Source organism: Vipera berus (assembly GCF_964194415.1).
Source record: "Vipera berus genome assembly, chromosome: 1".
Lineage (NCBI taxonomy): Eukaryota > Metazoa > Chordata > Lepidosauria > Squamata > Viperidae > Vipera > Vipera berus.
Window position 1 is genome coordinate 362,689,017 of NC_138202.1, and position 27,550 is coordinate 362,716,566.

General features: G+C 57.4%; 2 protein-coding genes across 2 annotated transcripts; one reads left to right on the forward strand and one right to left on the reverse strand.

Annotated features, from left to right (window-relative positions):
* Positions 1-2,912: 2,912 nt before the first annotated feature.
* Positions 2,913-9,598, reverse strand: LOC308659610 (apoptosis-inducing factor 3-like; the record flags this gene model as incomplete). The annotated part of the gene is made up of 16 exons (XM_081313392.1): positions 2,913-3,808; positions 3,886-3,990; positions 4,332-4,407; positions 4,540-4,638; positions 5,125-5,242; positions 5,313-5,389; positions 5,753-5,816; positions 5,958-6,066; positions 6,230-6,470; positions 6,593-6,723; positions 6,822-6,913; positions 7,138-7,224; positions 7,501-7,686; positions 7,870-7,914; positions 8,891-9,132; positions 9,490-9,598. 16 exons carry the CDS (start codon positions 9,596-9,598, stop codon positions 3,760-3,762), a joined length of 1,830 nt encoding a protein of 609 aa, XP_081169518.1. The 3' UTR covers positions 2,913-3,759.
* Positions 9,599-14,756: 5,158 nt separating this feature from the next.
* TLCD2 (TLC domain containing 2) lies at positions 14,757-25,444 on the forward strand (the record flags this gene model as incomplete). The annotated part of the gene is made up of 4 exons (XM_081314308.1): positions 14,757-14,929; positions 15,023-15,105; positions 22,007-22,089; positions 25,088-25,444. The coding sequence occupies 4 exons, from the start codon at positions 14,757-14,759 to the stop codon at positions 25,442-25,444; spliced, it is 696 nt and encodes a 231-aa protein (XP_081170434.1).
* Positions 25,445-27,550: the final 2,106 nt, after the last annotated feature.

Consider the following 27,550-nt stretch of genomic DNA (forward strand, 5'->3'; position numbering starts at 1 on the left):
TCACTCGGATCTTTTCTTGGTTTCCAGCTCCCGCCGGTCTTCTAAGGAAGGCGCTGCACACCCGTTTGTTCATGAGATTTATTTATGTTTCATATTTCTTAAACGCCCCAGCTCCCTTGGGGATTACTCCATCTCTACTAATAAAATTGCAGAATGGAAGATTCCTGCCCTGGGCACGACTAGAAGACCTCGGAGAACCCTCCCAACCCCGGACTTCGCCACCCTTCTGTGGCAGGCTGGGTTTGTTGGCTTGTTGCGACCTTGCCACGCTTGTTAGTGTCGCTCCCTCCTCTATGGACGGGGATGTTCTTTTTTGCACGCGCACCTAAGTGGTCCGCTGATCAGACGCTCCGTTATTTTCTTGCGAAAGCCCAGCAGGGCTTTGTCTGAGCAGCTGCGGAGTCCGACACGGGTGTCAACCGGACGCCCGCCCGGGGCAGGCAGAGGCGCGTGGCGCGCGGGAGGGCAGGGCGGCCCCCTCCGCCCCAAGGGGCGTCCAGCCAGCCGCCCGAGGGGGGGGCGGAGGGGGGAGGGGCTGGAGGGCGGCGGCACTGGCCCTTTAAGCGATCTGCTCAGTCATCGCCCGCACCGCCAGGACTGCCAAGTCACCGGGTTCAACTCAGTTCGCTCGGCCACGCCCCTCGGGGGCCCTGATTGGCCTGCGGCCGAGGACAGCTCCACTTCCGATTGGGCTCCGCACTTTGCAACAACTTCTCGGAATCTTGCCTACGTCACTGAGCTGGAATTCTTAAAGCTGCAGTGTGCGCGGAGAGGGGGGCGGCGGGGGCGCCCGGGGAGCCTTCCGTGGCGCGCGCAACAGGGGGCCGGCGTAGAAGGGGCGGCCTCCCAAGGCGGGCTCGTGCCCCGCACAGCTCTCTGGGCCGCGCCTCGCGCCTCGGGAGGCCGCGGTCTGCGGGTCAGGAGGCGCCTTCGGGAACTGGGGTAATCTCGCCCCTTTAAGGCCCCCTCCCGAGTGGGAGAAAATGCCAACTCACAGTGGCGCTGGGCATGACGGGAGGGCGCGGGCGGGAGCGAAACTACATTTCCCAGCAGCCTCCTTCACCACCCCCCTCCCTCGCCAGGGAAAGGAAAGGGCTCCCTGCCGCGGGTCGGGCCAGTGCCTCTCGCCGAGCCCCGTCAATCATCTCGGACGCATTCGCACACTGGCTGCTGGGCGCGGGAGGGGGCGGGAAGGCACCGCCTCCGCCTCGGCCCATTGGCCGGTCCGCCCGCCAATCCGAGGGCGGAGCGGCCGGGCTGCGATTGGGCGGCAGGCGAGGCGGCCAGCTGATCAGAGGCAGCGGCAGCCGGTGAGCGAGCGTGGCGGCGGCGGCGGGCAGGGCAGGCGGCGGCGGGACTGGGGCGGTGGCGGCGGCGGGCCGACCGGGCGGGCACAGTCTCCTCCGGCGGGCCGACGGCGCCGGGACAGCGCGGGCCCGGGAGTCGAGGGGGTGGCACTGGCGGCCGGGTCACCTTCCGCCTCTCCCGGCAGCCGCCGCCGCCGCCGCCGCGCCCCCTTCCCGACTGGGGCGCCCGGGGGAGGGCGGGGCGCTCGGGGAGGGCGGCGCCCGCGGGGCTCCCGCTTGCAGCCCGGCGTCCCGGGGCGGCCTCGGCGTCCTCCGTGGGAAGGGAGCGCGCCCCGCTCGCCGCCCCGAAGAAACTTTCTGCCGCGCCCGCGCTGGGCGGGAGACTTGGCCGCCGCGCCTGTCGGTGGCGGCGGCCGGGACGCCCCTGCTGCTGATTCATGCCTCGCGGCCGGCGGCGGGCGGGCGGGCGGGGCGGGGCGGAGCGCTTGCCCGTCCTTGGGCCGAGGTTCAGCGCCGCCGGAGGGGCCGGCAGACGGCTGGAATGCGGAGCATCCGGAGCAGGCGCGCGGGGAATGCGCGTCGGGGTGAGCGCGGCCCCGCCACGGCTTCCCTCCCCGTTACGCGCGGGCGGCTGGAGTCCCCGTAGCCCCGGCGGGTCGAGGGCCGCGGAGGAGCCCCGAGACCGGCACCTTCTGCCATGACTCAGGCGGGCGGCGTCCGGGACGGAAGCGGGCGCTGGTCTCTCTCCCGGGTGGGGAGGCGCACCCGGACCCTTCTCTCCGCTCTAACGGCGCCCCCCTCTTCTCCCCCGCCCAGCCTGGCGCTCCGGCCCCCTTGGCTGCCGCGCAGCAGTTCTTCGGTGGCACGCTTTACGTCCCCTCCAGCAACTAAAGCTGCCAGTTGAAGAACTGTTGGCTGTAGCTGCTCTCGCCCGGGGCCGGCCCGTCTGCGGATGGATGGAGGCAGCCCGGGCCCTGCAGCTGGACCAGTCCCCTGACAGGTAAGGCGGCCTGCTGTCCTCTCTTTCTCCAGAGCCACCCACCACCACCGGGACTTGCAGGCCTCTCCAGCCGGCCCCTTCAGAGACTGGCCTCTCCAGCCGGCCCCTTCAGAGACTGGCCTCGTTGGACATCTGCAAATGGGCGGCTGCTGCTTTGCCCCAAGGCCCACCCCGCCCAGTCAGGCCTTGGCCTGCTGCCTCTGCCCATGGCTTCCCGGTCACAGCTCGGCTCTGTGGACCAGTGTGGGGCCTGGCTGGCTGCTCTCTTGGCCAAAGAGCCAAGTCTCCTCCTTTCCCTCTGCATTCCTTGGATCTCTTAGTTGCTGGGCAGAGGCCTGAGGCTTCCAGCTGAATCTGTCTCCCCTCCCCCACCCAGATCTCCCTATGGAGCTGGTGGTGGGACCCTCAGAGCCCCTTTGCCCCAGTCGCAGCAGCAGCAGCTGAGGGGTGAGGGGCAGCTCTTGCTGACCGGAAGTGCACGATGGGTTTGGCCAGTTGATCCCTTGCTGCACCCTGGTGCTCACTCTGATTCCCAGGCCAGGACATTACAGGAAGAGGCAGGTTTTGCTGGGTGTGGCTGAGAGGAAATGGGGGAGGGGGGCTGCGATCCTGTTTCCCCATCTGCCCAGCATTGGGGGAGGGGGGGTCCAGGACCTAGGCGGGAGAGAGAAGGGGTCCTGGCCCATCTCACTCCCGTGTCCCCAGACAACCTTGGGGAGGGCAGGAGGGCAGAGGAGGGGCTTCCCTGACATTCAGGAGTTGATGCCCTCCAGCCGTGCAGAGCAATGCCGGGACGGTCACTCCATCTGCCGGCCGAACATGGAACTGCTGGGCTATGAAAGCTGGTGGCCAAGTGGAATGCCACGAGAGGGCTGCTGCAGCTGGGGGGATTCTGGCTCTGCCTGGGATTTGGGGGAGGGTCCCTGCTTCCTTCATTCTAAGCCCAGGAAGGAACATACAGCGTGCATGGGCAGGAACAGCTTTAACAACCTTTCCTCTGCCCCCGCTTGGAGCTTGGTTGCTCCTGGATTGCCCCCAGGACCCCAGGTATAAGTGACATGGTCTCCATTGCTTTTGGCCTCTTCCTTAACAGAGAGGATTTGAGAAGTGGGCTGTTCCAGCCAGAGGGAGTCGGACGCGACCTTGAATGGGCCACGGGTCTGACACCTCCCCCCCCCCCGCAACAGCAGAGCTTCCCAGCCTTGAAGATGTATGGACTTCAACATGACTGGCTGGGGGATTCTGGGAGTTAAAGAAGTCCACATATCTTAAAGTTGCCAGGTTGGGGGTGCTGGCTTAGAGCCTCGAGGCTGGAGCAAAGCTGAAAGCCTGCTGGTGGTCAGCAGCCCCAGCTAAGTTTCAGAAGAAAGGGACCGAAGTTGCAATTTTCTTGATCTCGGTTTATTTGACGAGGGGGTGCTTCTGCTTGTGAGCCCCAAGCAGTGGGGCAGACTATTGGGGTGGCTCTCTCTTTGGCAGCTCCTTCGCCTCCAACATGGTCCTGCAAAGATGCCACTTGGCTCAGAGGGGGCCCAGGACAAAGAGTCAGAGGGCTGGCAATGGGGAGGGGGAACTTACTCTGCCTCTTGCTTGGAGATACGTCTCCCTGAGTATAGGGTCTCGGCGACCACGGCCACCACGGGGTCAAAGTTCAGGCTGGCCACTGCAGTCACCCAGCCATCCCTGAGGGAGGAGAGAGATCAGAGGGTGAGCCATCTACCTGTTGCCGGGGAAGGGGGTGGGGGGCAGAGCGCCAGGGGCAGTTGCTTTCTCCCTCTGACCATAGCTGACTGCGAGGACCTGGTCACTGCTAAGCAGAGTCCCCCGTCTGCCCTCATTGGCACTTGGGTGGGGCACAGGTATGGCAAGCAGATGCTGTTCCAGGTGAGGTCACCATCATCCCCGCAGGAAGGAGGGTTAAAACATGGGGGTCCTCCAGTTCCCTCCCCAAATGCCTCGCACAGAATCTGCTTGTGTTGTTCTGGAAAGCCAGGTGGGCCGTTTGCCTCTCCGGCTCCTCTCACCTGAGGTAGAAGAGGAGGAACCTCTCCTGGCCCAGATCACCTTTCGGCACCGTCTCCGTGTGGCCCGTCCCGTAACCTGAGAAAGGGGGGGGAGCTCCAAATCCGGCTGAGCAGCCCTGGAAGTCTCCCTGGCCTGGGAGGTTCCAGCCTGTACGTCTCGCTGCCCTATCAGGATGACCCCGGCCCCCCTACGTCCCCCAGGCTGTACCTGCGTAGCGGATGCTCTTCGACTGCAGCTTGGTCCAAAAGAAGGGCACCGTGTGGAGCGGCCTCTGCCTGGGCAGCATGTTCAGGGCCGCCACGTGTCCTGGGCAGGAGAGAGACAGACCGTCTGCCCCCCTTGTGGGACAAAGAACCTGACAAGCTGGCTGGCTCAAGCGCTCAGGAGGCCTTGGGGGGGGACCAAGCCAGGCCCATGCAGAAGGGCTGGCAGAGAGTGCAGCCTTGGGCTCAGCCAAGTGTCTGCGCCATACATGGGGAGACCCAGCCCAGCCTCGCTCTGGGACTGTAGGGGCCAGAGGGCCCTCGCCCGTCCCCCTCTTCTCTGTGCTTGAGCCAAAGTTGCCCTCGAGAGAGCCGATGCTGGCTGAGTGCCCCATTCGGACAAACCCCCCTCCCCACGGAGCTTGTTCTGGCCCAGCCAGGGTCTGGTTCGGGGCCCAAGCAGACCCATGTTCTGCTCTTCCTCTGGGGCCCACAAGCCACCCTTTTCAGCTTGGGGTGGGATTGGCTACTGCCAGTTGGGCCTCTTCTGCCCCATAGTCAAAGTCTAGCTTGAAAGAGAGGCGGGTACCGTGGGCTTGGGCAATCTGCCAGTGATAGATGGCTGTGGACTTGCCACCAAAGAGAGCCACGGGAAAGGAGGCCACGTCCCCAGCAGCAAAGACAGACGGGGCGCTGGTCTGCATGAACTGGAAGGGAGCAGAGAGTCAGTGCATATGGGGAGGGGTGCTGCCTCAGGGTGGACCCACCCCTGCTTACCAGATCCACCAGGATGGAACCTGTGCGGTCAAGCTTGATGGAGCTTCCCTGGACAAAACTGGTATTTGGAGTGTTGCCTGTGGAGAGGAAATGGAACCTCCTGTGAGGCCGGGGCTGGCCCCCTCCCCCCCCCCCAAGATCAGGTGGATGCCCTTATTAATGGGGAAGCTGAAAGGAAAGCACTGCTCCCTCCAGGTGTGCGCAGCTGCAGCCCTGGGATCCCCAGCTGGTGGGCAAGAAGAGGCAGGAGCAGAGCCCTCTGTGCCCCTGCTTTTGCTGCTCCCCCTAGTGGCCAGAAGAGGAAATGCTGGCCCATGCTGGTCAAAGACCATTGGGAATAGGAAGCAGCTCCTTCTGCCGAAGGCGCTCCTACCTCTTCCCCTCCCGATCGCCTCCCTCTGTTTCCCCCCCCTTTTAGTGTGAAAATGGTGCCAACTCACCGATGCCCACCACCACCAAGTCCGCAGGGAGAACAGCACCATTGCTAAGAACAACGCTGGTGACCTGGGAGGGAAAAGACAGCAGATGCAGCAGTCCCCCCACCCACCCACCCCTTAGGGTAGAGCTGGCCTCTGGGGCAGTGTGTGTGTGTGTGTGTGTGTGTGTGTGTGTGTGTGAGAGAGAGAGAGAGAGAGAGTCTCAGACCTTCCCATCCTCTCCCTGCATCTGGGCCACATCTGTCTTCAGGTGGAACCGAACTCCCTGGGCTTGGAGCATCTGGGAAGAAGGAAGGAAGGAAGGATTATTCTCCTTGCTTCACTGCCATCATCCAGTCACATCTCCGGGGCTGCTCCAAGAAGCCCCTCTAGTTCGCAGGTGGGGGGGGACCTAGAAGGGGTTCTGCTGAACCCTGGGAGTGCTTGAACCAAATCTGACCACCAAAGGAATGGAAATGTTTGCTACAAAAAAAAGCAAGCTATAGATGTTTTTCCAGCAAAACATCCAAGATTTCCCGCCTAAACTCGGCTACAAGGATCGGCCTGTGAGGAGCTGCCCCTGGGGAGCAGCCCTGGCTGCTGTGGGACTGCTTGCCCTTCCCTACCTTCATGGCCACGGTGCCCACCTGACCTCCCAGGGTCAGCTGGTAGGGCCGCTCTTCCCTCTCCACCACCTGGAGCTGGGATGCTTTGCCAACCAGGCTGGCCGCTACCTCCATCCCTGTATGGAAGGAAGGCCGGGAGCTGAGTGGAGGCTGGCATGAAAAGTCGGGGGAGGGGCGGAGAGCCCCCACTCCTTCCAGCTCAGAGCTATGGGTGCAAATGAATCCAGAGTCTCCATACCAATGAAAGAGGCTCCCACAATCACGACGGTCTTGCCCAGGGCCAAGGCCAGGATCCGGTTGGCATCTTCAGGGGTGAGGAGCGTGCAGACATTCCCCAGGCTGCAGCCTGGGCACTGGAGCTTCTGAGGGCTGGGCAGGGAGAGAAGCCCATCAGAGCCCTTGGCGATGCCTGGGTCACCCCCCTCTGGTCCCGCCCCAAGGGCAAGACTTCAGGTGCCATCATTTACCGACAGCCTGTGGCAATCAGCAGGCTGCTGTATGCCTGGGATGTCCCATCCTGGAAGTGGGCCACTTTGCCTGCGGGATCCAGAGACACCACCTGCGGGATCCAGAGACACCAACGGGATCCATGAGATGGGGGCACAGCGGTCAGATCTCCCCAATGGTGGGTTACCTTCCCAGAGCAGGAGTGGGCATTTCACAGTGCAGCTGTTTCCTCCTCTGAGCTTCAGGACACGGCAGGCTGGGCCAGCTGTTTGCCAGGGGGAGGGGGACATAAAGCACCAAGGGTTGCTTGAATCGGGCCAAGCCATCCCCACCCACCTCTCTCTGCTTCCAGACCTCGATGTCGTGGGCATCCAAGAAACTCTGGCTTCGGAGATAGAGGCACTCTGCTGGGGCACCCAAGTCCTACAAGTCCGGAGGAGAAGCAAGATTTATGGGCTGGGGGGGAGATAGAGATTTGAAGCATCCCCCTTCTTCCTCCCCTCCCACGTTTGCTCTTCAGGGCTATCCCGGAGGCTTGTGAGGGGAGGGGTCCCACTTCTGGACCTCCATGTGCTTTCTTGGGCCAGTCCCCTCTCCGATGGCTGCTTTCAAAGCCTGGAGGGTTGTCCTCCCCCTGCAGACCCCTCAACTAAATGTCCCCCCATGCCAAGGTAAGCCCCGTCCCTCCCCAGCCCAGACCTCGGTCAACTTTGTCTTGTCGTAGGGAAGGTGGTTCTCCCAGGTGGCCATGATGATCCTGCCGGTGAAGCCCTCTTGCCGAAGAGTTTCGGCGCAGGTCAGAGCTGCTGGGCCTGGCAGGGAGGGGAGGAAGAGACCTGGTCCACCTCTGCCCTGGACCTGGACCTTGGCCTTGCCCCTCCCCCCCTCACAGGCTCACCTGCTCCCAGCAACAGAACCGTCTGGCAGTCCAGCTGGCACTCTCTGGCCATGGGCTTCACTCTGCGGCCACTTTCAAGATCCTGTCAGGGAGGGAAGGAGGGGGAGGAAAGCAGGGCAGGGGGGGGAGATGCCCTGCGGTCCATTGTGTCAGGCAGGGAGACCACCTACCTTCATCCTGGCTGAGACGTACACCTGCCCCTCCTCCACGGTTGCCTGCAAACAGCAAGGGGCCATCCTGAGAGGTCCACAGGGGCTGTGCCAGACTGGCAGGGGAGTCTTGTCCCGCTCTTGGCAGTCCGGAAGTGGCTCTTCTCTTGCACCCTCCCCCCTCCAAGCAGTGGCCCCTTGACTACGAGCCCCAGAGTGCCCTTCCTGCTGCCAGGAGGAGAAGGCAGAGGAGCCATTTGTCCTGCTGTGGGGGCGGTGTCCCCCAACCCTCTCCCCCCATGTCCAAGCTGCCCTGCTGATCCCTGGCTTGACCCCTCCCTATGAGAATTTTTTCCCCACACACGATGGGTGGGATTAGCTCCACCACCCTCTTTCTGTGAGTGCTTTGCCCGCCAGCCTGGCTAATGCCTGGCTTGGCTGAGCTCCATTTTGCTGGAACTGGAAGGCAGCTTTGCCCACCGCCAGTTGGTTTAGACTCTGGAGGTTAAAGCGCCAGGTTAGAAAGCCGGGGACCAGGAGTTCTAGTCTTGCATTAGGCATAAAAGCTCGCTGGGTGTCTTTTGGCCAGTCCCAGGCCAACCCACCTCACAAGGGGAAAAGGAGGTGGAATATGGATATGTTCTCTACCTTGAGTTATTTGTAAAAATAATAAAGGTGGGATATAAATCAATAACATCTGCTCTTGAGTTATTATAAAGGTGGGATATAAATATAATATCTGCCTGCATCTTCGGCCCCAGCAGGGTCTTCTTATTCTACCCAGGCTGCAGAGCGGGTGCCAGCTGGGGCTGCCGTGCCAAAGGGGTTAAAGAAAAGCAGCGGGCTGGGCCCACAGGGGTGGGGAGAGGGGCAGGCTGTGGCACCCGGCCAGGATGGCATGCAACCCCAGTGGGCCAAGGCCTGAGGGGCACGCTCACAAGGGCAGGGGGCGTTGGCAGGAGCTGCACTGCTGCACAGATCCTAAAGGGCTCGGCAGTGGACAATCTGCGTGGCTCCTTTCTCCCCTATCCAGAAGCATCTATCGCCCCCAATAAAAAGAGTCTTTGAGAGGCTGCCGGAGAAGACCCCTCCCCCAAGAATAATGTATGAAAGCCCCTGGGACCCCATATTCCCATTTACAGAGTGGGGGGGGGCAGGCAGAGTTCAAACGTACTTGGAAAACAGGCAGGCAGTCCAGGGTGGGATATTCTTCAATGTCGCCAGTCTTGGTGCTGAAGCAGGCACCATGCCAGGGGCAACGCAGCCGGCCCTTTGCCAAGTAGCCTGAAACCCAGAAAAAGAGACCCACGGGGCGGGGCGGGGGGAGGCAGCGTCCACTGAGAAATCTTGGGCACACGATGCGCCCAAAGGCAGCCGAGACTGCCGGAGTTGAAAAGATGCAGCTGCGGGCACCAGCCCTTGGCAGCGAGGCCAGTAAAGGGCCGCAATGGGTGCGAGTGTTGCTCTTGAAGTCCAAGGCCTCTCCAGGATGCCCACCAAGGGGCAAGGCTGGAAGGGAGCAGCCCCTCGCCATGGGCAGAGCCTGGATCCAGAGCACCCAAACCAGGGCCTTTGCTCAGTGTGACCCCACCCTCCCTTCTTCCTAGCTAAGAAGAGGCTGCACAGTGGGGGGGGGCTCACCTTTGCAGAGTGGGGCTCCGGCATGAGGGCATCTGCCGCCCAGCGCTCGGAGGTCCAGGCCCTCCCTCACCAGCAGCACCGGGTATCCAGCCACCTCAACCTCCCGCATCCTGCACCAAGGAGGGGGCAGAAGAGCCTTGGCCCAAGAAGCCTTTGCTAGGCTCCTAAAGAGCCCCCCCAGAACAGAGCCCCCCACAATGGATCGGGGCGGAGGAAGTGCTGGTGATAACAGCATCACCGTGAGTCCCCCTGCACCTGGTTGGAAGCCCCCCCCCCCCCGCCACCCTGTAAAAGCAAGAACCCGGAGCTTTTCTCAGAGGATGAAAAAAGGGGGTGTCTCTTAGGAAGGGACCAAAGGAGACACACATTTCACACATGGCTATGAAATAGCAGCCCCCCCCCTGCCAACCAAGAGGAAGCCCTGGCTGAAAGCCCTCTCCCCCCCCCCCCCCGCCACAAGGCCTTGCAAGGGCTGCCTTGAGAGCTCAGAGGCTGCAGAGGAGACTCGGTTCTGGGGCTGGCCCTGATCATTCCAAAACTGCCATCAGCTGCCCCCCCCCCCGCGGGTAGGAGGGAAGCCCCCTCCGGATTCCCCAGGGAGGCTCTGAAGGGCAAGCCCTCGTGGCCCAGGGCCGGGCAGCCTTCCAGGCCTTCCACTGCCTCTGGAGGTGACAGGCTGAGCCCAGCCAGGAGCATAGCCCCTCTTCCCTGCTCCAGCCCCACCAGCCAGCCACCGACTCCCCTGGGAAGCAGGAAGGCTGGGTCTCACAGCAGGGAAAGGGTGTGGCCATGAGGGTAGCCTGGACCCCCCACCCCCCTCCCCACCAACAGGGGCCTCTCTCTGACCCCAAAGAGGCTCCCTTTAACTGGCCGGGAGGCTGACCCAGCCGCCACAGCCTGCAGCCACGTGGATGCCTGGATGCCGGCGTTGGCTCCCCCTTCAGCCCTTGCGCAAGAAGAGGGGCCCCGTGCCCTGTTCTGGCCCGGGGGGTGCGGACTCACTCTCCGTCCTGGAGCTCATCTTCGCGGCAGACATGCTGGGTGACCAGAGTGTCTGCTCCATCCATCTTCTGGGCTGAGACCGGAAAGAGAGAGGGAGGAGGAGGAAGAGGAAGTTGGGGGTACCTACCAACATCCCCCCTCCTTTCCAGGGGACCCTCCGCAGCAGCTGCAGGTCTGCATGGCACCTTGTAAGGACCGGAGAGCTTCCTGGCCAGGCAAGAATTCCTCACAAAATCCCCCCTCCCTTCCTGCCACCAGGGCTGGCACCGAAGGGCCGAGAGGCAGCCGCTGGGCACTGGGGCAGGCAGAAAGACTCCCCCCCCCAAGGATGAGAGCTCCTCAGCCGGAAGCCTTCCTGGCTGTCAAGGGAGGATGCTGCCTTTTCTGGGGGCAAGTGCAGGGGCTGCCTTTGCAAGCACAGCAAGAGAGAATAGAATAGAATAGAATAGAATAGAATAGAATAGAATAGAATAGAATAGAATAGAATAGAATAGAATAGAATAGAATAGAATAGAATAGAATAGAATAGAATAGAATAGAATAGAATAGAATAGAATAGAATAGAATTAGAGTAGAAGTAGAGTAGAAGTAGAGTAGAGTAGAGTGGAGTGGAATAGAATAGAATAGAATAGAATAGAATAGAATAGAATAGAATAGAATAGAATAGAATAGAATAGAATAGAATAGAATAGAATTATGGAATAGAATAGAATAGAATAGAATAGAATAGAATAGAATAGAATAGAATAGAATAGAATAGAATAGAATAGAATAGAATAGAATAGAATAGAATGTAGGATAGAATAGAATAGAATAGAATAGAATAGAATAGAATAGAATAGAATAGAATAGAATAGAATAGAATAGAATAGAATAGAATAGAATAGAATTATGGGATGGAATAGAATAGAATAGAATAGAATAGAATAGAATAGAATAGAATAGAATAGAATAGAATAGAATAGAATTATGGGATGGAATAGAATAGAATAGAATAGAATAGAGAATAAAGAATAAAGAATAAAGTAGAATAGAATAGAATAGAATAGAATAGAATAGAATAGAGAATAAAGAATAAAGTAGAATAGAATAGAATAGAATAGAATAGAATAGGGAATGGGAATAGAATAGAATAGAATAGAATAGAATAGAATAGAATAAAGAATAAAGAATAAAGTAGAATAGAATAGAATAGAATAGAATAGAATAGAGAATAAAGAATAAAGTAGAATAGAATAGAATAGAATAGAATAGAATAGGGAATGGGAATAGAATAGAATAGAATAGAATAGAATAGAATAGAATAGAATAGAATAGAATAAAGAATAAAGAATAAAGAACAAAGAATAAAGTAGAATAGAATAGAATAGAATAAAGAATAAAGAATAAAGTAGAATAGAATAGAATAGAATAGAATAGAATAGAATAGAATAGAATAGGGAATAGAATAGAATAATAGGGAATGGGAATAGAATAGAATAGAATAGAATAGAATAGAATAGAATAGAATAGAATAGAATAGAATAGAATAGAATAGAATAGAATAGAATAGAAAATATGGAATGGAATCAGGAAGGGACCTTGGAGGTCTCCTAGTCCAGCCCCCTGCTGAAGCAGGAGAACCCAAGGGTAGGCAACCCTGGCTCTTTTATGACTCGTGGACTTCAACTCCCAGAATTCCTGAGCCAGCTATGCTGAGGGGAAAGGGAGAGGTTTCCATGCTGAGCTATGCTGGCTCAGGAATTCTGGGAGTTGAAGTCCACCAGTCATAAAAGAGCCAAGGTTGCCTACCCCTGACCTATACCATCTCAGAGAGAGTTATTGCCCCAGCTGTGCCACCTGGGGAAGTCCTTGCCAGGCAAACTCAACCACACCTCTTACCAGTAGTTAAGCCCTGCCAGAGGCGGACAACCCCACCCCCACCCCCATGCTGCTGACGGAGTCTAAACTTTATAGGAAATGTTAATTGAAATCAAACTGAAATGCAAACCCAATAAAGTCAAATGTGTTTTAGAATCCCCACTCCCACCCCCAAGGCTGCTGCTTGCCCTGGGAAAAGGCACGCGGGGGGGGGGCTTCTGTAAAGTAGCCTCGTTTTCCCAGCCCCACCCAAGTCGCCCGCCTCTCCACTCCGCTCGGTGCTCACCACAACCTGTGACCCCCCCTCGCAGGGAAGAATTATCCACCTCACATCAAACAAATGCAATCAGCCTTCTTAAGCCTGATGCGTCCTTCCGCAGTTCCTACCCATACAGGTTTTCCAGGGTTTTCCAGGCTGGGAATCCTGGGGGGGGGAATCATTGTGCAGCCCAGCGGGGGCGGGGGACGCCTTTGCAAGTCTAGAATCTGGCAGAACAGAGCTGAAGGAGGGTGGCTGCTTTCTCTCGCCAAAGGCAGGGCTGGTGAGCAGGTGGATGGGTCCACCCAGGGCGGCCCCTCGCGCAGGGTCAATGCCTGCCCCAGTTGTTGGACGGAGCCCCGAACGAAAAAGGACGAGGCAGAGCAGAGAGTGAAGCAGCAAGCGATCTCCACTCCGTGCGCAGCGACCATGCTTGGTTAGGAAAGGAACGGGGCTGCGCTGTCCCCTTTCAGCCTCCCGATCCCCCGAGGAATCAGGCGAACAGCCTTCCTGAGCTGGACCCCACAATCCGTCAGCTGAACGTTCCTCACAGGGTTGCCACAAAGCGGGTAGAGGGAACTCAGCCCCTTGGCGCCCAAGGCAGAATAAGATACAAGCGCAGCGCGAAGTCACGCAGTTGCGCGCCTTTCCACCCCCCCCCCGGGGAGGGAGACCGTCAGCTTCTGCTCCTCCGTCCTGGCCCGCCCGGAGGAGCGTCCCCACCTGGCCCACTCACCCCAGGCTGACCTGTGCGACGGCAGCCAAGGCTCCCTGCCCCCCGGAGCTAGTCCCTCGCGCATCCCCAGAGCAGCCGCCCCAAGGAGCCCAGACTCACCGGGGCTTGGCGCTGGCGCTGCCATCGGGATAGGACACAGGGCGTCGTCGTCGTCTCGGAACAGAAGAGGGGACGGGGCGCGCCTGCCAAGCAGCAGGTCCTTCCTCGCGCATACAATCTGGCGCCGCCCCCAAACTTGCCCGAAGTGGGCGGCCTGCATTTACTTATTAGCCGCCCGGCTCCGTCGGCGAGCATCCCGGCGACTCGCAGCCGAGGGGGGCGGGAGGGCAGAGCTGGGGCTCTGCCCACTCCCGCGATCCGGAGACCGCAGGGGTGGAGCCGCAGAAGCGGGCCGCTTGCGGAGAACAGGCGAGAAGAGGACCTGACGCCGCGCCCGAGCTTTGCTGGCGAAGCTTGGAGCGTCTCCGCCCGGGCAATGCCCCGTTTCGGGGCGCCCGCGCCAGGCCACTTCGCGCCGGCACTTCCTTCTGAAGCGCGCCGGCTGAGCCGGCGTGTTCGGGGCTTCCGCGCTGGCCAGACTCGCACGAGCCACCGAGCAGGGAAGCCATAGCCGGGACTGCTGCCCGAAAGGGGAGCCCTGGTGACTCCCAGCAGCCGCGGAAAGGCGTCGGGCGGCCGCAACCTACACCGGCGGCGCGGGCTGTGGCGGCGCTCACGCCTCGGCAGTCCTGGGCAAACGCAGCCGGCGGAACGGCTGACCCGGGAGTGGGGGGCAGCGCCCGCCTGCAGTCCCGGGCAACCGTTTCGGTAGAGCTCTCGCTAACCAGGCGGGTTCCCGGCAGCGCCAAACGGCTCCCTTCGCCTGAAGCCCCGGCACCTGCGATCCAAGCCAAGGCGGTCCCCGCGGCTCAGGTACGTCCCGCCACCTGCTCCGGTGTCGCCCGATTCCTCGCGCTCCGAAGGCCGCCCGCCCATCAAGCGGCGGTGGGCTATCCCGAGGCCGGGTCGGGCTTTCCGAACGGCCGCTGAAGCCCACCGCGCCGGAGTCGCCCTCCGGGCACTTCGCGGCCGCGGCTGGAGTTTCTCTGCCGGCGCGGCGAGAGAGGCTGGAAGGCCGGCGGCCTCCCTGGGACGAATGCCGGGTCGTGGCTCGCTGTCCGAGGAGACCCTTCCGTCCCGGCGGGGGGGGGCGTCGCCATGGAGACGGGGCGACCGCGGAGCCAATGGCGGGCGCCGCCGGGGGACGGTTTGTCTGCCGTCACACCCCCGGCTCCCCCCCACTCCGCGGTGGCCCCTTTCCCGCCCGGCCCTCCGCGCTCTCGGCTCCCCGCTGCCCTGGGGCTTGCTGCGCTCCGCTGCGGGCGAGGGCGAGGGGGGGGCCGGCGGGCTCGGGGCTCGGGCAGTCCCGCGATGGATTTGCTGTTGCTGCTGGGGGGCTCGATGGGCGCCTTTCGGCTGCTCAACAACGTCCTGGAGCGCCTGGTGCCGCCGCCCTCCCCGGCGCAGCCCGTCCGCTGGAAGTGGCGCAACATTTGGACGTCGCTGGCCCACAGCCTGCTGAGCGGCTCCTGGGCCCTACTCGGGTGGGTGGAAGTCGCGGTCGCGGTCGGGGCGGGCAGAAGGAGCCGCTCCGGGCGAGCATTCACAGAGCCCCCCCCCACTTTCTCCGGCCGCAGGTTCTACTTCTACCCCCCGATGAGCCAGGATCTCATCGACCAGTTCTCGCCCTCCGCGCACTGCTTGCTGGGGATCTCCATCGGTAAGTGGCTCTCCTGCACCGGACCGTTCCCCGACCAGCCCCCTGCCCCCCCCCCCCGGCCCGGGAAGAGCCAGGACGGGAGCCGGGAAACCGTTTAGTTTCGGCTTGCTTGAAAGGGCTCCTGCGATGCAGGGGCAGCGCTAAAGCAGGAAGCCCAGTAGCCCCCCCTCTTCTCCCGCTGGATGGGGAGGGGGCAGCCGAGCTGCACGTTGCCGGCCCTGGAGAGCACCACACTTCTGTGCTGGCATCTGACGGAGGAGGCAACTGGTGCCAGCCACCACCCCCGCCCCCCCGTCGTTCCCTCCTTGCATGTGACCGCGGGGGCACACAATCGCTCCATTTTCCTGCTCCGTGGAAGCCACTGCCGCCTGAGATGGCCCCTGTCCCTTCCTCCTGAGGGAAGCTTACAGCTTGGTCTCCCTTTCGTTCATCTGTTCTCCCCAACGCCCCCCCCCCCATTAAGTGCGGCAAAGGATCGTTAAGTAAAGTTTACCCCTTCAGGTGGGTTGGACTGGGGTTCCGAGGAATTCTCGACAATATCTGGAGGAGGCATGGTGGGGAAAGAACACCCCCCCCTCCTTCAGAACAGCAGGTAGGGGGTGGGGTGGGGATAAACCATCAGGTTTGTTTGTTTTTTTAATTCCATTTATATCCCGCCCTTCTCCGAAGACTCAGGGCGGCTTACAAGCTTAGCAGTAGCCTTCATTCTATGCATATGCCTGCTTATTAGGGCTTTCATACACCCCCCCAAGCGGCATTATTACAAAGTCAGCTTAATTGCCCCCGACAATCTGCTCTTCCCTGTTGGAAGCTGCATCTGACTCTGGCAATGAGGTGATGAGGAGAGAGAGCCAGAGCAGTGACTGAGAATGGAATGGAATGGAATGGAATGGAATGGAATGGAATGGAATGGAATGGAATGGAATAGAATAGAATAGAATAGAATAGAATAGAATAGAATAGAATAGAATAGAATAGAATAGAATAGAATAGGGAAAAAGTATAGAATAGAACAGAACAGAACAGAACAGAACAGAACAGAACAGAATAGAATAGAATAGAATAGAATAGAAAAATATATAGAATAGAATAGAATAGAATAGAATAGAATAGAATAGAGAAAAATATAGAATAGAATAGAATAGAATAGAATAGAATAGAATAGAATAGAATAGAATAGAATAGAATAGAATAGAGCTGGAAGGGACCTTTGAGGTCTTCTAGTCCAGCCCCCTGCTCCAGCAGCAGAACCTATATCATCTCAGACAGGTGAATGTCTAGTCTCTTCTTAAAAAATCTCTAGTGATGGAGCATTCACAACTTTTGGAGGCAAGCTGTTCCACTGATTAATTCTCCTCATGGTCAGGAAGTTTCTCCTTAGTTCTTCTCTCCTTGATTAGTTTCTATCCATTGCTTCTTATCCTGCCCTCCGGTGCTTTTGAGAATAGCTTTACTCCCTCTTCTTTGGGGAAGCCCCTGAGATATTGGAACACTGCTATCATGTCACCCCTCACCCTTCTCTTCATTAAACTACACATACCCAATTCCAGCAACCGTTCTTTATATGTTTTAGCCTCCAGTCCCCTGATCATCTTTGTTGCCCTTCTCTGCACTCTTTCTAGAGTCTCAACATCTTTTTATATCATGGTGACCAAAACTGGATGCCGTATTCCAAGTCTGGCCTTACCAAGGCCTTGTAAAGTGGTATTAGCACTTCAGGTGATCTTGATTCCATCTCTCTGTTAATGCAGCCTAGCGCTGTGTTGGCTTTTCTGGCACCTGCAGCACAGGGCTGGCTCCTATTTAAGGGATGGTCCACTAGGACTCCGAGATCCCTCTCACAGTTGCTACTATTCAACGAGGTACCACTTCAGTCTGCTGCACCTGCCTCTGGTATTGCACACGGATCCCCCGCCCTAAGAGGGGAGGGGCATTCGAAGGGAGTCCCGACTGCCAGCTCAGCCTCCACTAGTCCCCCAGTTGCTGCTCTGCTGGACGAGCATTAAGGACGTGCCCAAAAGCCGCCTGGACAACTGACCAGCGTGGGAACAGCTGCACTGGGAAATGGCAGAGGGCCCCTCCCTCGCGCTTCACTGTGCACCCCTCTCAAACCCCCACCCACCCACCCGTCAGCTGAGCCGGACATGGCTCAAGGGTGCTGGCAGTGGCCAGGGAAGAACTCGTGGGAAGAGATGGGTTTTCTTGCTGTTCAAGCAGAGGCGACCCATCCCTGGAGCTTTGCTGGGAGCTGGACAGACACGGGGGGGGGGCGGGGGGGACACACGACCTTAATATCCTTTTCCTCTTTTGCTGTTTGAAACTTTCCTGGCTTAGACAATGTTACAGTATTAGGGGCAGCCCAGACACTACAATGACAACATCATTCTGCCCTTGAAGAAGAGCAGGTAAAATGATCACCTTCAAAATGGGCATTCCTAGCAGTAAAACCATAATCAGCCTCTGACAGGTCCAGATGTGCAGGTAACAAGCATCACTGTTGGACGCTTGGGGCTTCATCAGTGGGTTCTTGTGTGTATTTGGTTCCTAGTTAAATTTTTCTGGCTTTTGCTGGAGTGAAGTGGAATAAAACTTTATTAAGGTGATGCTTCAGGATGTTTACAAATACCTAAATTTGTATTTATGCTATTGGTTACATTTGCAAATGTGTGCACATGCATGTCTATTTTCAGGTTAAAATTTGCATGTCTTTAACTGTTACAAAAGGTATTTGAATCCCTCCTATAGGATTAAGTTTCAGGTTAGGATTAAGTTAATCCCTCTGAGGCTGCTAGGGTTTTAAATGTTTCCCCCCCCCATGAGGAAATGATTTAAAATTGCAGAGAAATAAAACCGTTTAGAAAAGGGGGTAAATGCAGGCTGTTGCTACATTTTAGGGACTTCCTTTCCTGAATTCAAGGTGTAATTTTAAAACTCCACAAAATTTAAAGCACCATTAGTCTATTAATTATTTCACAGTGCACAAAATAGGGCTTGCTTCCCCAGTTCAATGGAGCCTACAGTTCAGTCAATCCCTCAGTTCTGGTTTGAATCCATATGGAATTGAGCAGAGGGCTGGACTAGAAGACCTCCAAGGTCCCTTCCAGCTCTAATTCATTCTCTCTTCTCTTCTCTTCTCTTCTCTTCTCTTCTCTTCTCTTCTCTTCTCTTCTCTTCTCTTCCCATTCCCATTCCCATTCCCATTCCCATTGCATTCTTACAGTAGAATTAGAATTTAGGGTTCAGGCTGTGTGCTTAGGGTGGTCACCCTTTTCCTGGTGGGATTAGATTCAAGGTGTCAGGTGTGGTGGCCATCCTGACCTGGGGGCTCCAGCCTCAGGAGGGAGGGGCTGCTGTGCACAGAGAGTCAGGGGCAACAAGAATTGCGACCCAGTGATTTATGCCTGCATCCCAGGGGATTTGCTTATTTGGATGATGTCACTGATTGAACAGATATACCACATTTGCAGCTTACGTTATTGCTTTACTTATATGCTGCCTTAATCATTTTTAAATAACTTAAAGTAGCCAAGGTCGAGAAAGACTGCCTTAGGCTGCTTTAGCTAAAGATCTCCCTATGTCTAGAGCGCCTACTCACCTCCTCGCTTGGCTCAGAGGTCTAGGCTGCTGGCGCTCCAGACAGGATCTTTCCTGCCAATCAAGCCTGTCTCAGGCTTGTCTCCCAAGCGCTCTGCTGCTGCTGCCGCCCCTGCGCCCTTCCTCGCTTTCACGTGCCAGCTGCTCCTAAACCTCTGTGGAGCAACACTGGTCTGGGATGGCCCCTTATCAAATACTGGCCTTTTTCAGAAAACAGCCTTTCCACCCAACTATCCCCGTGTCTCTTTTTCATGGCTTGCCCACATTTCTTCCGCGAGGGATATCCTCCCTCTGAAGGGAGCCTGCGTCCCTCTTCCCCTTGGACGCCAGGCTTCCCTCCAGCCTTTTCTGCCTCTCTCAGCTCTTCACTCTTGGGAGGAAACAGGTCAGGATGCAAAGGTAGAATTTCATCAGATTCTTGCATTCGCTCCTCCTCCTCCTCTTCTTCTCCCCCCACTCCTCTTCCTCCTCCTCCCCAGCCTGTCCTCCTGTGAACAGGTGGCCTCTCCTTCTGCCGGCACTAGGACCTCTTTGCAGCCACCAGCCTTCCTCTCACGAGTCAGTCAGGGCCAGACATGCGATGGCTGTTTTATCACAGCCCAAAGGGCCATCTATGCTTGTCTCGGCCTTCCCCGTGGCTTCAAAAGCACTTGCAAGATGCTCCTTGCCTGCTCTGGGTGCATTTCTTACTGGAGGGCTTCAAATCCCTCTTCTACCAGCCGCCCAAAGTGCATCCATCCCTCCTTAGACCATCTTTCCTTTGGGTCCTTCTGGCAGAGCCAAGGTGAGCCCAAGAGGTCTTCCTAGAGAGGCTCTTCTCGTTGCTTAGGTTTCCTTCTGGTGAACTACACTCTTTTTTTCACTTTCTTGTCCGGAATGGCAATCTCTCTGCCTTGTGAGCTGCTGATTAATCCTCAGCTGGCTCTTTCCCACCATCCAGATGTTGCCCTCACACCGAGAACCTAATGGTGTGGCTAGAACCTGCGGGAGCCGCTCCAGAGCAACCATCTCCACTGCTTTTGTTCTCTGCCTGCAGCCCTTTCTCTCCTGCCAATCTAGCTCCCGGTTCTAGAAGAGTGGCAGGCTGCCCTTTGCTCCACGTTTACCAGGAAACTCTCTCCAGCAGCTCCCATCTCTTACCCTGTCAGCCTCCTCCAGCGTTCAGGTCCCATTTTGCATCTCGTTCTTTTTATATTCTGTATCCAAGACATAGAATGCCACCCTGCAGGTGCCTCTGGCATTTCCCCCTCTTGGCCTACGTGCCCGCGAGCTTGCCCTTAAAAGGGAAGTCGTGGCCATGGCCCAGGCCCAGCCACTTTTCTTAGAACATAGAGTAAAAGAGGTGGAAGGGCCCTCGGAGGTCCTCCAATCCAACCCCCTGCTCAAGCAGGAGACCCTATACCATTCCAGACAGATGGCTGCCCAATTTCTACTTAAAAACTTCCAGTGTTGGAGCACACACAACTTCCGGAGGCAACTTCCGTTCCACTGGTTGATTGCGCTCACCATTAGGAATTTCTTCAGCCTGGCATTTCAGTGCAGGACACGCTGCTACTACTGCTGCTGCGGTGGAATCCTTGGTAACATGACTGTGGACCCTCGTTCCTGGGACATGGGTGCGTTGCAACTGGTTCAGAGGGGGCCCCCTTGGGACGTGCCCTGTGAGGAGACGCTGCCAGAGCTGGCACTGTGGAACACGCAGCAGTCCTCACGGGAAGGATTGGGTCTTCTGGGGGGGCCACGATGAAGCATGAGCTGGCAGCCTGCGGTAGATGTCGAAGGAGCCAACGCAATCTTGGGTTGCCTCAATGGAGGAACGTGGGACAAGAGCACCGGCTGCACTGCTCAGACTGTATTTGGATGCCGGGTCCCCTTCTGGTTGCCCAAATGCCACAAGAGCAGCGCTGGGCGACGGAAAGTGCAACGGAGAGGGGAAGGGTGGCTAAATCCCATGGAGAACAAAGTAGCCGGCTGTTTTCATGCTCAAGAAGATTGGAGACACAACAGGCCATGCTTGAATGGCCACCGTGGGGAAGAGCCCCTGGTTTTATTCTGCACAGTGTCCAGGGGGAGGCCCGGATCCAATGGGCTGAAGCTTCAGTGAGGGAGATCCAAACTCGAAACCAGCGGGAATCGCCTGGCTGTGAGTGCAGTGAAGCACTGGCACGCTGGCCTCCTGGAGCTGTGTTCGTGCAGCAGCTGGGCCGCCATTTGTGCGGCAAGCTCTGGGTGGGGCTCTTGAAGAGAAGGCCCCCCCCAGCACCCTTTCCAAGGGTTTGATTCTATGCGTGCTCTGGACCACAGAAAGGCGAGGGGGAAACTGCCTCCAGGGTTATAAAAGGGGCCCATAGAGAAGAGGGTCAGGAACCCTTGTCTGCGGCTATAGGCAGTGGGGAGGAGCTGCAGTTTCCTAGATTTTGCTGAACTATTAGGAGAAACGAACGGAAGAAGAGCTTTGTCTACTGAAACTGTGCATTTTCTACCTTGGGAAGAAGTTTTTAAGAGCAGGCTGGGCAGCTGAATCTCACAAGCGATTTCATCCTTTTCCCTGCATTGCAGAAGGTTGGACAAGATGATCTTCACGATCCCTCCAACCCACAATGTGATAAATTGCTGAAAGGTTGGCATGGTGTGTGAAGATGCCCACAAGCTCTTTAGTCAACTTAGTTAAGCACATTGCACAAAAACTACAGCGTGTCTAAAAAAGCTACAATTCTCATCCGTTTGTTCCATTTAAATTGGAGCAAAAACAAGGGCTGTTTAAAGTAAAGCAAAAGCATAAAGTTTGAAAACATCTCACAGCTTTTAGACCTTCAATAGAATTAAACCTGCAGGTTGATGGGAAAACAGCAGGATGAAGGACATCCATAGCTGAGAGTCCACTTGCCGGGCCAAAGGAGAGAAGGCCATTTCTGACAGCCTCCCCTTCTGAAGATGCTTCCTGAGAGATTTTGCAGACAGTGGAGTGGAGGGAGGGGCGGGGGGGGGCTGGGAGAGGCAAGAGGAAGTTAACCGGGGTTGGGCCTGAGCCAGTTTAGACTTCACCCCAGCATTCAGCCCCAGAGACGAACCGGAAGGAAGATGGCAGGGCTCCTCTTAGCTTCCCTGCCAGCTCTCTGGTTGCCCGGCTCTTCCACTTTGCCTGCCCCGGGGACCTGATTCTGCTTGGCCTTCCCGGCCACCCAGCTGGTCTGAAAAGTGGGTGTGGAGTAACCCTGGAAGGAGAATCAGGTTCCTGAGCCGGGACTTGTGAATCTGCGGCAGAGAGAATCGGCAGCTTGTTGATGGGACACCTCTTCTTCCGCAGGGTATTTTGTGCAGGACTTCTTGGACATGATATGTCATCAGAAGCTTCAGAAATGTTGGGAGCTGCTGTTCCATCACTTTGTGGTGAGTTACTCATGCTTCTCACGTTAAGAAGACGTGGCTGTCCCGGGCAAGGGGTGAGTTGGCAGGAGCAGCCTCTCCTGGCTCAGGCTGGGCTCCCCCTGGGGGAAGGGAGAACGACAAGCGTGGGACTCAGGGCAGGTGGCCGTGGCAAGGGTGACCCTGTGGGATGAACGCTTGGGGCCTCCCACATGCCCTGGCCCTGACTTGGCCTGCTGGTTGCTGTTGGCACCTCCCTCTTCCAGGGGGCCTGGCCTCACCCCACTGGGCTCCTCTTCCTCTTCTTCACTGCTTGGGTGTCTGCTGCTAGAGTAACCTGAAGCCCGGTAACATAAATAAAAAGTGCCCGGTCACTCAACCCGTTACATTGCAACCAACACTGTCGTGGATCAGAAACATCTCAGAAACAGTCAACAAACTATTGCAACCACACAGCACACAAACCCTCAGGAGCATCCTAAGAACACCCAAAGACCAAGTACAGGAAGTCCTTGACTTACGAGCCCAAAATTTCTGCTGCTAAGCGAGAAAATTGCTAAGTGAATTTTTGCCTCATTTTACAATCTTTCTTGTCGCATTTATTAGGTGAATCCCTGCAGGGGTTAAGTTAGCAACACGGTTGTTAAGTGAATCTGCCTTCCGCCCTGACTTTGCTGGTCAGAAAGTCGCAAAAGGGGAGCGCATCACCCTGCAACCGTCATAAATATGAGTCAGTTGCCAAATGTCTGAATTTTGATCACGTAACCGTGGCGATGCTTGAACAGTTGTTAGTGTGAAAAATGGTTATAACTCACTTTTCCCAGTGCTGCTGTCACTAAACGGACTGTCATAAGTCGAGGACTACCTGTAGCCCAAGAAGCAAAAACAGGAGTCATCTACAACACAGTGTTAAGGCCTGGAACAGCCACACAGTGTAGGGCAGCCAGCCAGAAGACTAGCCAAGTGTGTCCAGAGCATCAATTAGCAGTCGAAAGACACAATGAAAACTACTTAGTCACATGGACAGACTCAACCACAATTTCAAGTGGAAAATTGTCAGTATCTTAAAGGTAAAGGTTCCCCCGCACATGCGTGCTAGTCGTTTCTGACTCTAGGGGCCGGTGCTCGTCTTCGTTTCCAAGCCGAAGAGCCAGCGCTTGTCCGAGGACGGGACGTCTCCATGGTCATGTGGCCGGCATAACTAGACGCCAAAGGCGCACAGAACGCTGTTACCTTCCCACCGGAGTGGTCCCTATTTTTCTACTTGCATTTTTACGCGCTTTCGAACTGCTAGGTTGGCAGAAGCTGGGACGAGTAACAGGCGCTCACTCTGCTACGCGGCACTCGGGATTTGACCCGCCAAACTGCCGACCTTCTGATCGACAAGCTCAGCATCCTAACCCACTGAGCCACCGCGTCCCTTCCTTATCTTAGGCCAAGCCAAATTCAGATCTAGGGAATTCCCGGAAACAAATCAGCTATCAATAGATAGAAATAAACCATATTTATACCTCATTCAAAGCTAAGAACGAAACAAACAGCCAGATAAGCAGGGTTTAATGCCAGACAATCAAGTAGAAAACAATAGCCTAATCAAGGATAAAACCCCTCCCCCACCAAAACTGGCAAGGCACGCTCCTGCATATAAACAGAGAGCAAAATCCACACTCACTCGCATCGATCACGTTACCTAGTTGGGTAATGAAACGTCTGCAAGCAAACCACCAAACACAGAGCGCTCCAAGGGGTCCACAAATAAACAGTAAGGCACATCCAGGGGCCCCCAGCCTTTCCGCACAAAGATCGGTGCTTCGGCCCTGCTGGGGCGCTTTCAGGGAGGGGGTGGGGTGGGGGGCGGCAGATGAGCATCCTTGCCCACATTCTGACTGGCTGAGGTGAACCAGCTGGAGCTGTCCTGGCTTCCTTTTATACCGGCCGCTCTGCACGTCACACAAAGGGAAAGAGGCCTTTTGCCGTTTGCAGCCGGGCCCTGGCCTAGGCCTCGGGGGTCCAGCCTCAGGGGTCCAGCCCAAGTGACCGCTGCAGCTGTGCCCACCCACTGCCCACCTGACCGGTCAGGGTGGGCTATAGCAAGGAGGAAGGAATCACCATGTTTGCGATTGTTCACGTTGGTTGGGATGGCAATGCTCGGCCTCAGAGCAGCAGAGGGGACAGTAAGGCAGAAGGGCCTCTGAGTCTGTGCAGACTGCCTTTGTGGCACCCAGCCAAGGGCCACCCGGGACTCCTCCAGTGTGCCTTTGAAAACCAGCCTCAGTAGGGAGCTGCCGTCTCTCTCCTGAGCTCTGGATTGCCCACGTCAGAATCAAATTTAGCAGAGACCCAGACTGGCTTCCAACTTAAACAGCTAAACTCCTTACAATCGCCTTAAGGACATCTTGCAGGGCTGGCGGGGGGGGGGGGGAGAGAGGTTTGTTCTACAGAAGCTGTTCAAGGAGAGTCCAGCCATCAGCAGCTGATGCTCTGAATGGACTCCTATCAATGGAGGGGCTTGCCTGCCCCCTCCTGTCAGTAGCTGCAGCTCTCGCCCAGGAACTGACCGGGGGGGGGGGCAAGAGGTGGGGAGGCGTAGGGGAACCACAGACGTTTGACAGAGGTCATGGCTGAAAAGGAAGTTGGATGTGCGTTTGAGATGCTTCCTCCGTTAAGGCTCAGAACTAATTTTTAAAACTGGCTGGTGGGGGGAGGCTGTAGGCACTGGGTCTTGACCTTACCTCTCCTGCCCTCTGCCACGGAGCCAATTTTACAAGGCCCGTGGGAGCAGAACTGAAGCCTGGGGGCTGGCCCGGTCCATGGATGAGGAGGTGGGTCAGGCTGTGATCTGCCCTGGCCGGGGCGTGGTGGCAGCAGGAGCACCGCTGAGAGTTACTGGCTGCTTTTAGCAGTGATGATCAGAAGCAGGAGGGTTCCTATCTGTTGCAGCCGGATTCCGGCCGCTTTCGCCAGGGGGTCCAGGGCAGAACACACCCAGGGGAAGAGCCAACTCAGCCTTGCTGTCTTCCAGGTGATTGTTTGCTTTGGCTTTGCCTTCCTGGTTCGTCGCTTTGTGGGTTTCGCCATGGTGGCTCTGCTGGTGGAGATCAACTCCGTCTTCCTGCACCTCCGGACGATCCTGCAGATGGCTGGCTTGGCCAACACCGCCTCTTTCCGCCTCACCAGCCTGGTCAACCTTGGCACCTACCTGGTGTTCCGTATCCTGACCTTGGCCTGGATGACCCGTTGGCTGGCCCTGAACTGGGAGAATGTCCCAGCAGTGCCCTATGCCATGGGCACGGTGGGCATGGCCATCATGCTGCCCATCAACGTTGTCCTCTTCTACCGTCTGCTACGCTGCGACTTCCTCCCGTCTCACAAGAAGTAGCAGCTCCCGGCCAAGCGCCAGGGGAAGAGAGAAGGAGCCCGAGCAAGGCAGACAGCACCCACGCAGGCAGGAGGAAGGGGTTTCCCCAGCTGCTCAGAAGCCCCCCCCGCCCCCCGGCTGCCCAGTGATGCAGAGACAGGAGCAGGGCCAGCCTTTCTGGAGAGCCCCGTGGAAGTGTCATGGTGCTGTTTGGTGGGAGGGCCGGGAGTGATGGTCACACAGCAAGGTGGGCTTCGCTCTGCCCTCCCTGAGGGGGGGGGCTTATTGAAATGACTTCGCCCTGTGCATCTGTGTTCTGACGTTTACTTCTGCTACACCTTCCCGTGCAACGTGAGCCTCCTGGGGATGGGTGCTCTTAGTCCCGCCCCTCCCTTCCACCCCTGCCCCGTGGCAATAGCCAGGAGGCGGCCAGGCCGTGGAAGGGTATGGCAGAGACCTTCCCCACCCCGATGCCTACGGCAGACTCTCTCTGGGAAATAGCACTTCTTAGGGAACCTCCCTAGGAGTCACTACCTTCAGTTCGGGGTTTGATGGCTGATGCTCTGTAGGTAAACTTCGCCAGCACTGGTACAAAAGGGACTGGAACAGACTTGGGAATCGTGGAAATGAAAAAGAAGCAAGGATGGATCACTATCTCTGGAGTTTTGCTGGGGTTATCACTGTCACACAGTGATTCACCCCCCTCTCTTCCCTCCCAAGTTACAAACGGGTCCTGCAGCTCTTCCTTCCTGCTGAGCCGAGGAAGGCAGCATCCCAAGGCTATCCAGGCATGTTTGCTGCCGTCAGCAACAGAGCCGAGGCTAGATTCCCAGGCCTGTTTCTGGGGCTGCCAGCCTGATGCCACCTGCCAGTGCCTTTAGCCCACTAAGTGCCAAGTAATTGTATCTAAACCTGGGATTACAAAGCAGTTATATGATTTTTTTGTGCGTGTAACAAGGTGTTACAAGACGTGTGTGCCCACAGTAATAAAGAAACTTTAGCGTACGCTAATTGTTTGGCCCTGCTTGGCAGGCAGGCAGCCTCTGCGGTTTGCGGAGGGGAAGTCTTTGATCCCGAAAGCCAGCAGCCTGAAGGCAAAGCGGCTGCCCAGGTGGGACCAGCCCCGTCCATCCCCATGAAGAGAAGTGGGGACACGCAAGGATGATGCAGTTCCCAAAGGAGAGGAGGCCACAGAGCTACCCAGATGCATCCTCGCTGTGCTCTGCAAGGAGAAAAGTCAACCTCCCAGTCCATGCAGCGGCCAGACCCTGCACTCGTTCAGGCGGATGGGGCTGCGCCCGCAAGCAACCCTCCAGCGCAAGAGCACCCAAGGAGCGAGGGACATCCAGGGAGGGCCTTCCAGGGCGCTCTTTCAGGAGGCAGCTGGACTTCCTGGGCTGTTCCTTGAAGACGTTTCGCTTCTCATCCAAGGAGCTTCTTCAGCTCTGACTGGGACGCTGCAGAACGGAACCAAAGAAGAACCGAGGAAGCTGCTTGGATGGGAAGCGAAACGTCTTCAAGGAACAGCCCAGGAAGTCCAGCTGCCTTTCGGAAAAAGCGCCTCCGGGGCAACCGCCAGATAAAACGTTTTGCACAGGAACCGGGGCCGGTCTTCTGGCCGACGGACGGGAAGGGCCTCCGCCTCTTTGGGGCCGGTGTCCCCGGCGGAGGAGGCGGTTCCCCGACCCAGAGACCAGCGGGGCCGAAGGGGCGGCGAGGCGTTTCAGCCTCGGCAGCGGCGCTTCCCTCCCTCCGGGCCGAACCGCCCCCCCCCGCCCCCCCCCCGCGCGGTGTGCGGATCCGGCCCAGCGGGAGGCGGAGAGGGAGCCCCTCGTGGGAGCCCGGGGCGGGGCGTCCCTCCAGGAGAGCCCCGGGCCTGCTCGGGACGAGGCCGCCGGGCCGCCACCAGCAGCCCCCTCCCCTCCCCCTCCCCTCCCCCCCCCCTCCCCCCCGGGACGGTCCCGGAGAGCGGGGGGCGGGGAGGCGAAGGGAACCGCGAACCAACGCTCTGGCCCCGCCCCGGAAGGGCTCCGATCGTTTCCGAGGCCAAGGGAGAAAGACCGTCCTTCGGAGCCGGCGCTGATTGGTCAGACCGGTCCTGGCCCTGCCCCCACATCCGCTTCCGGA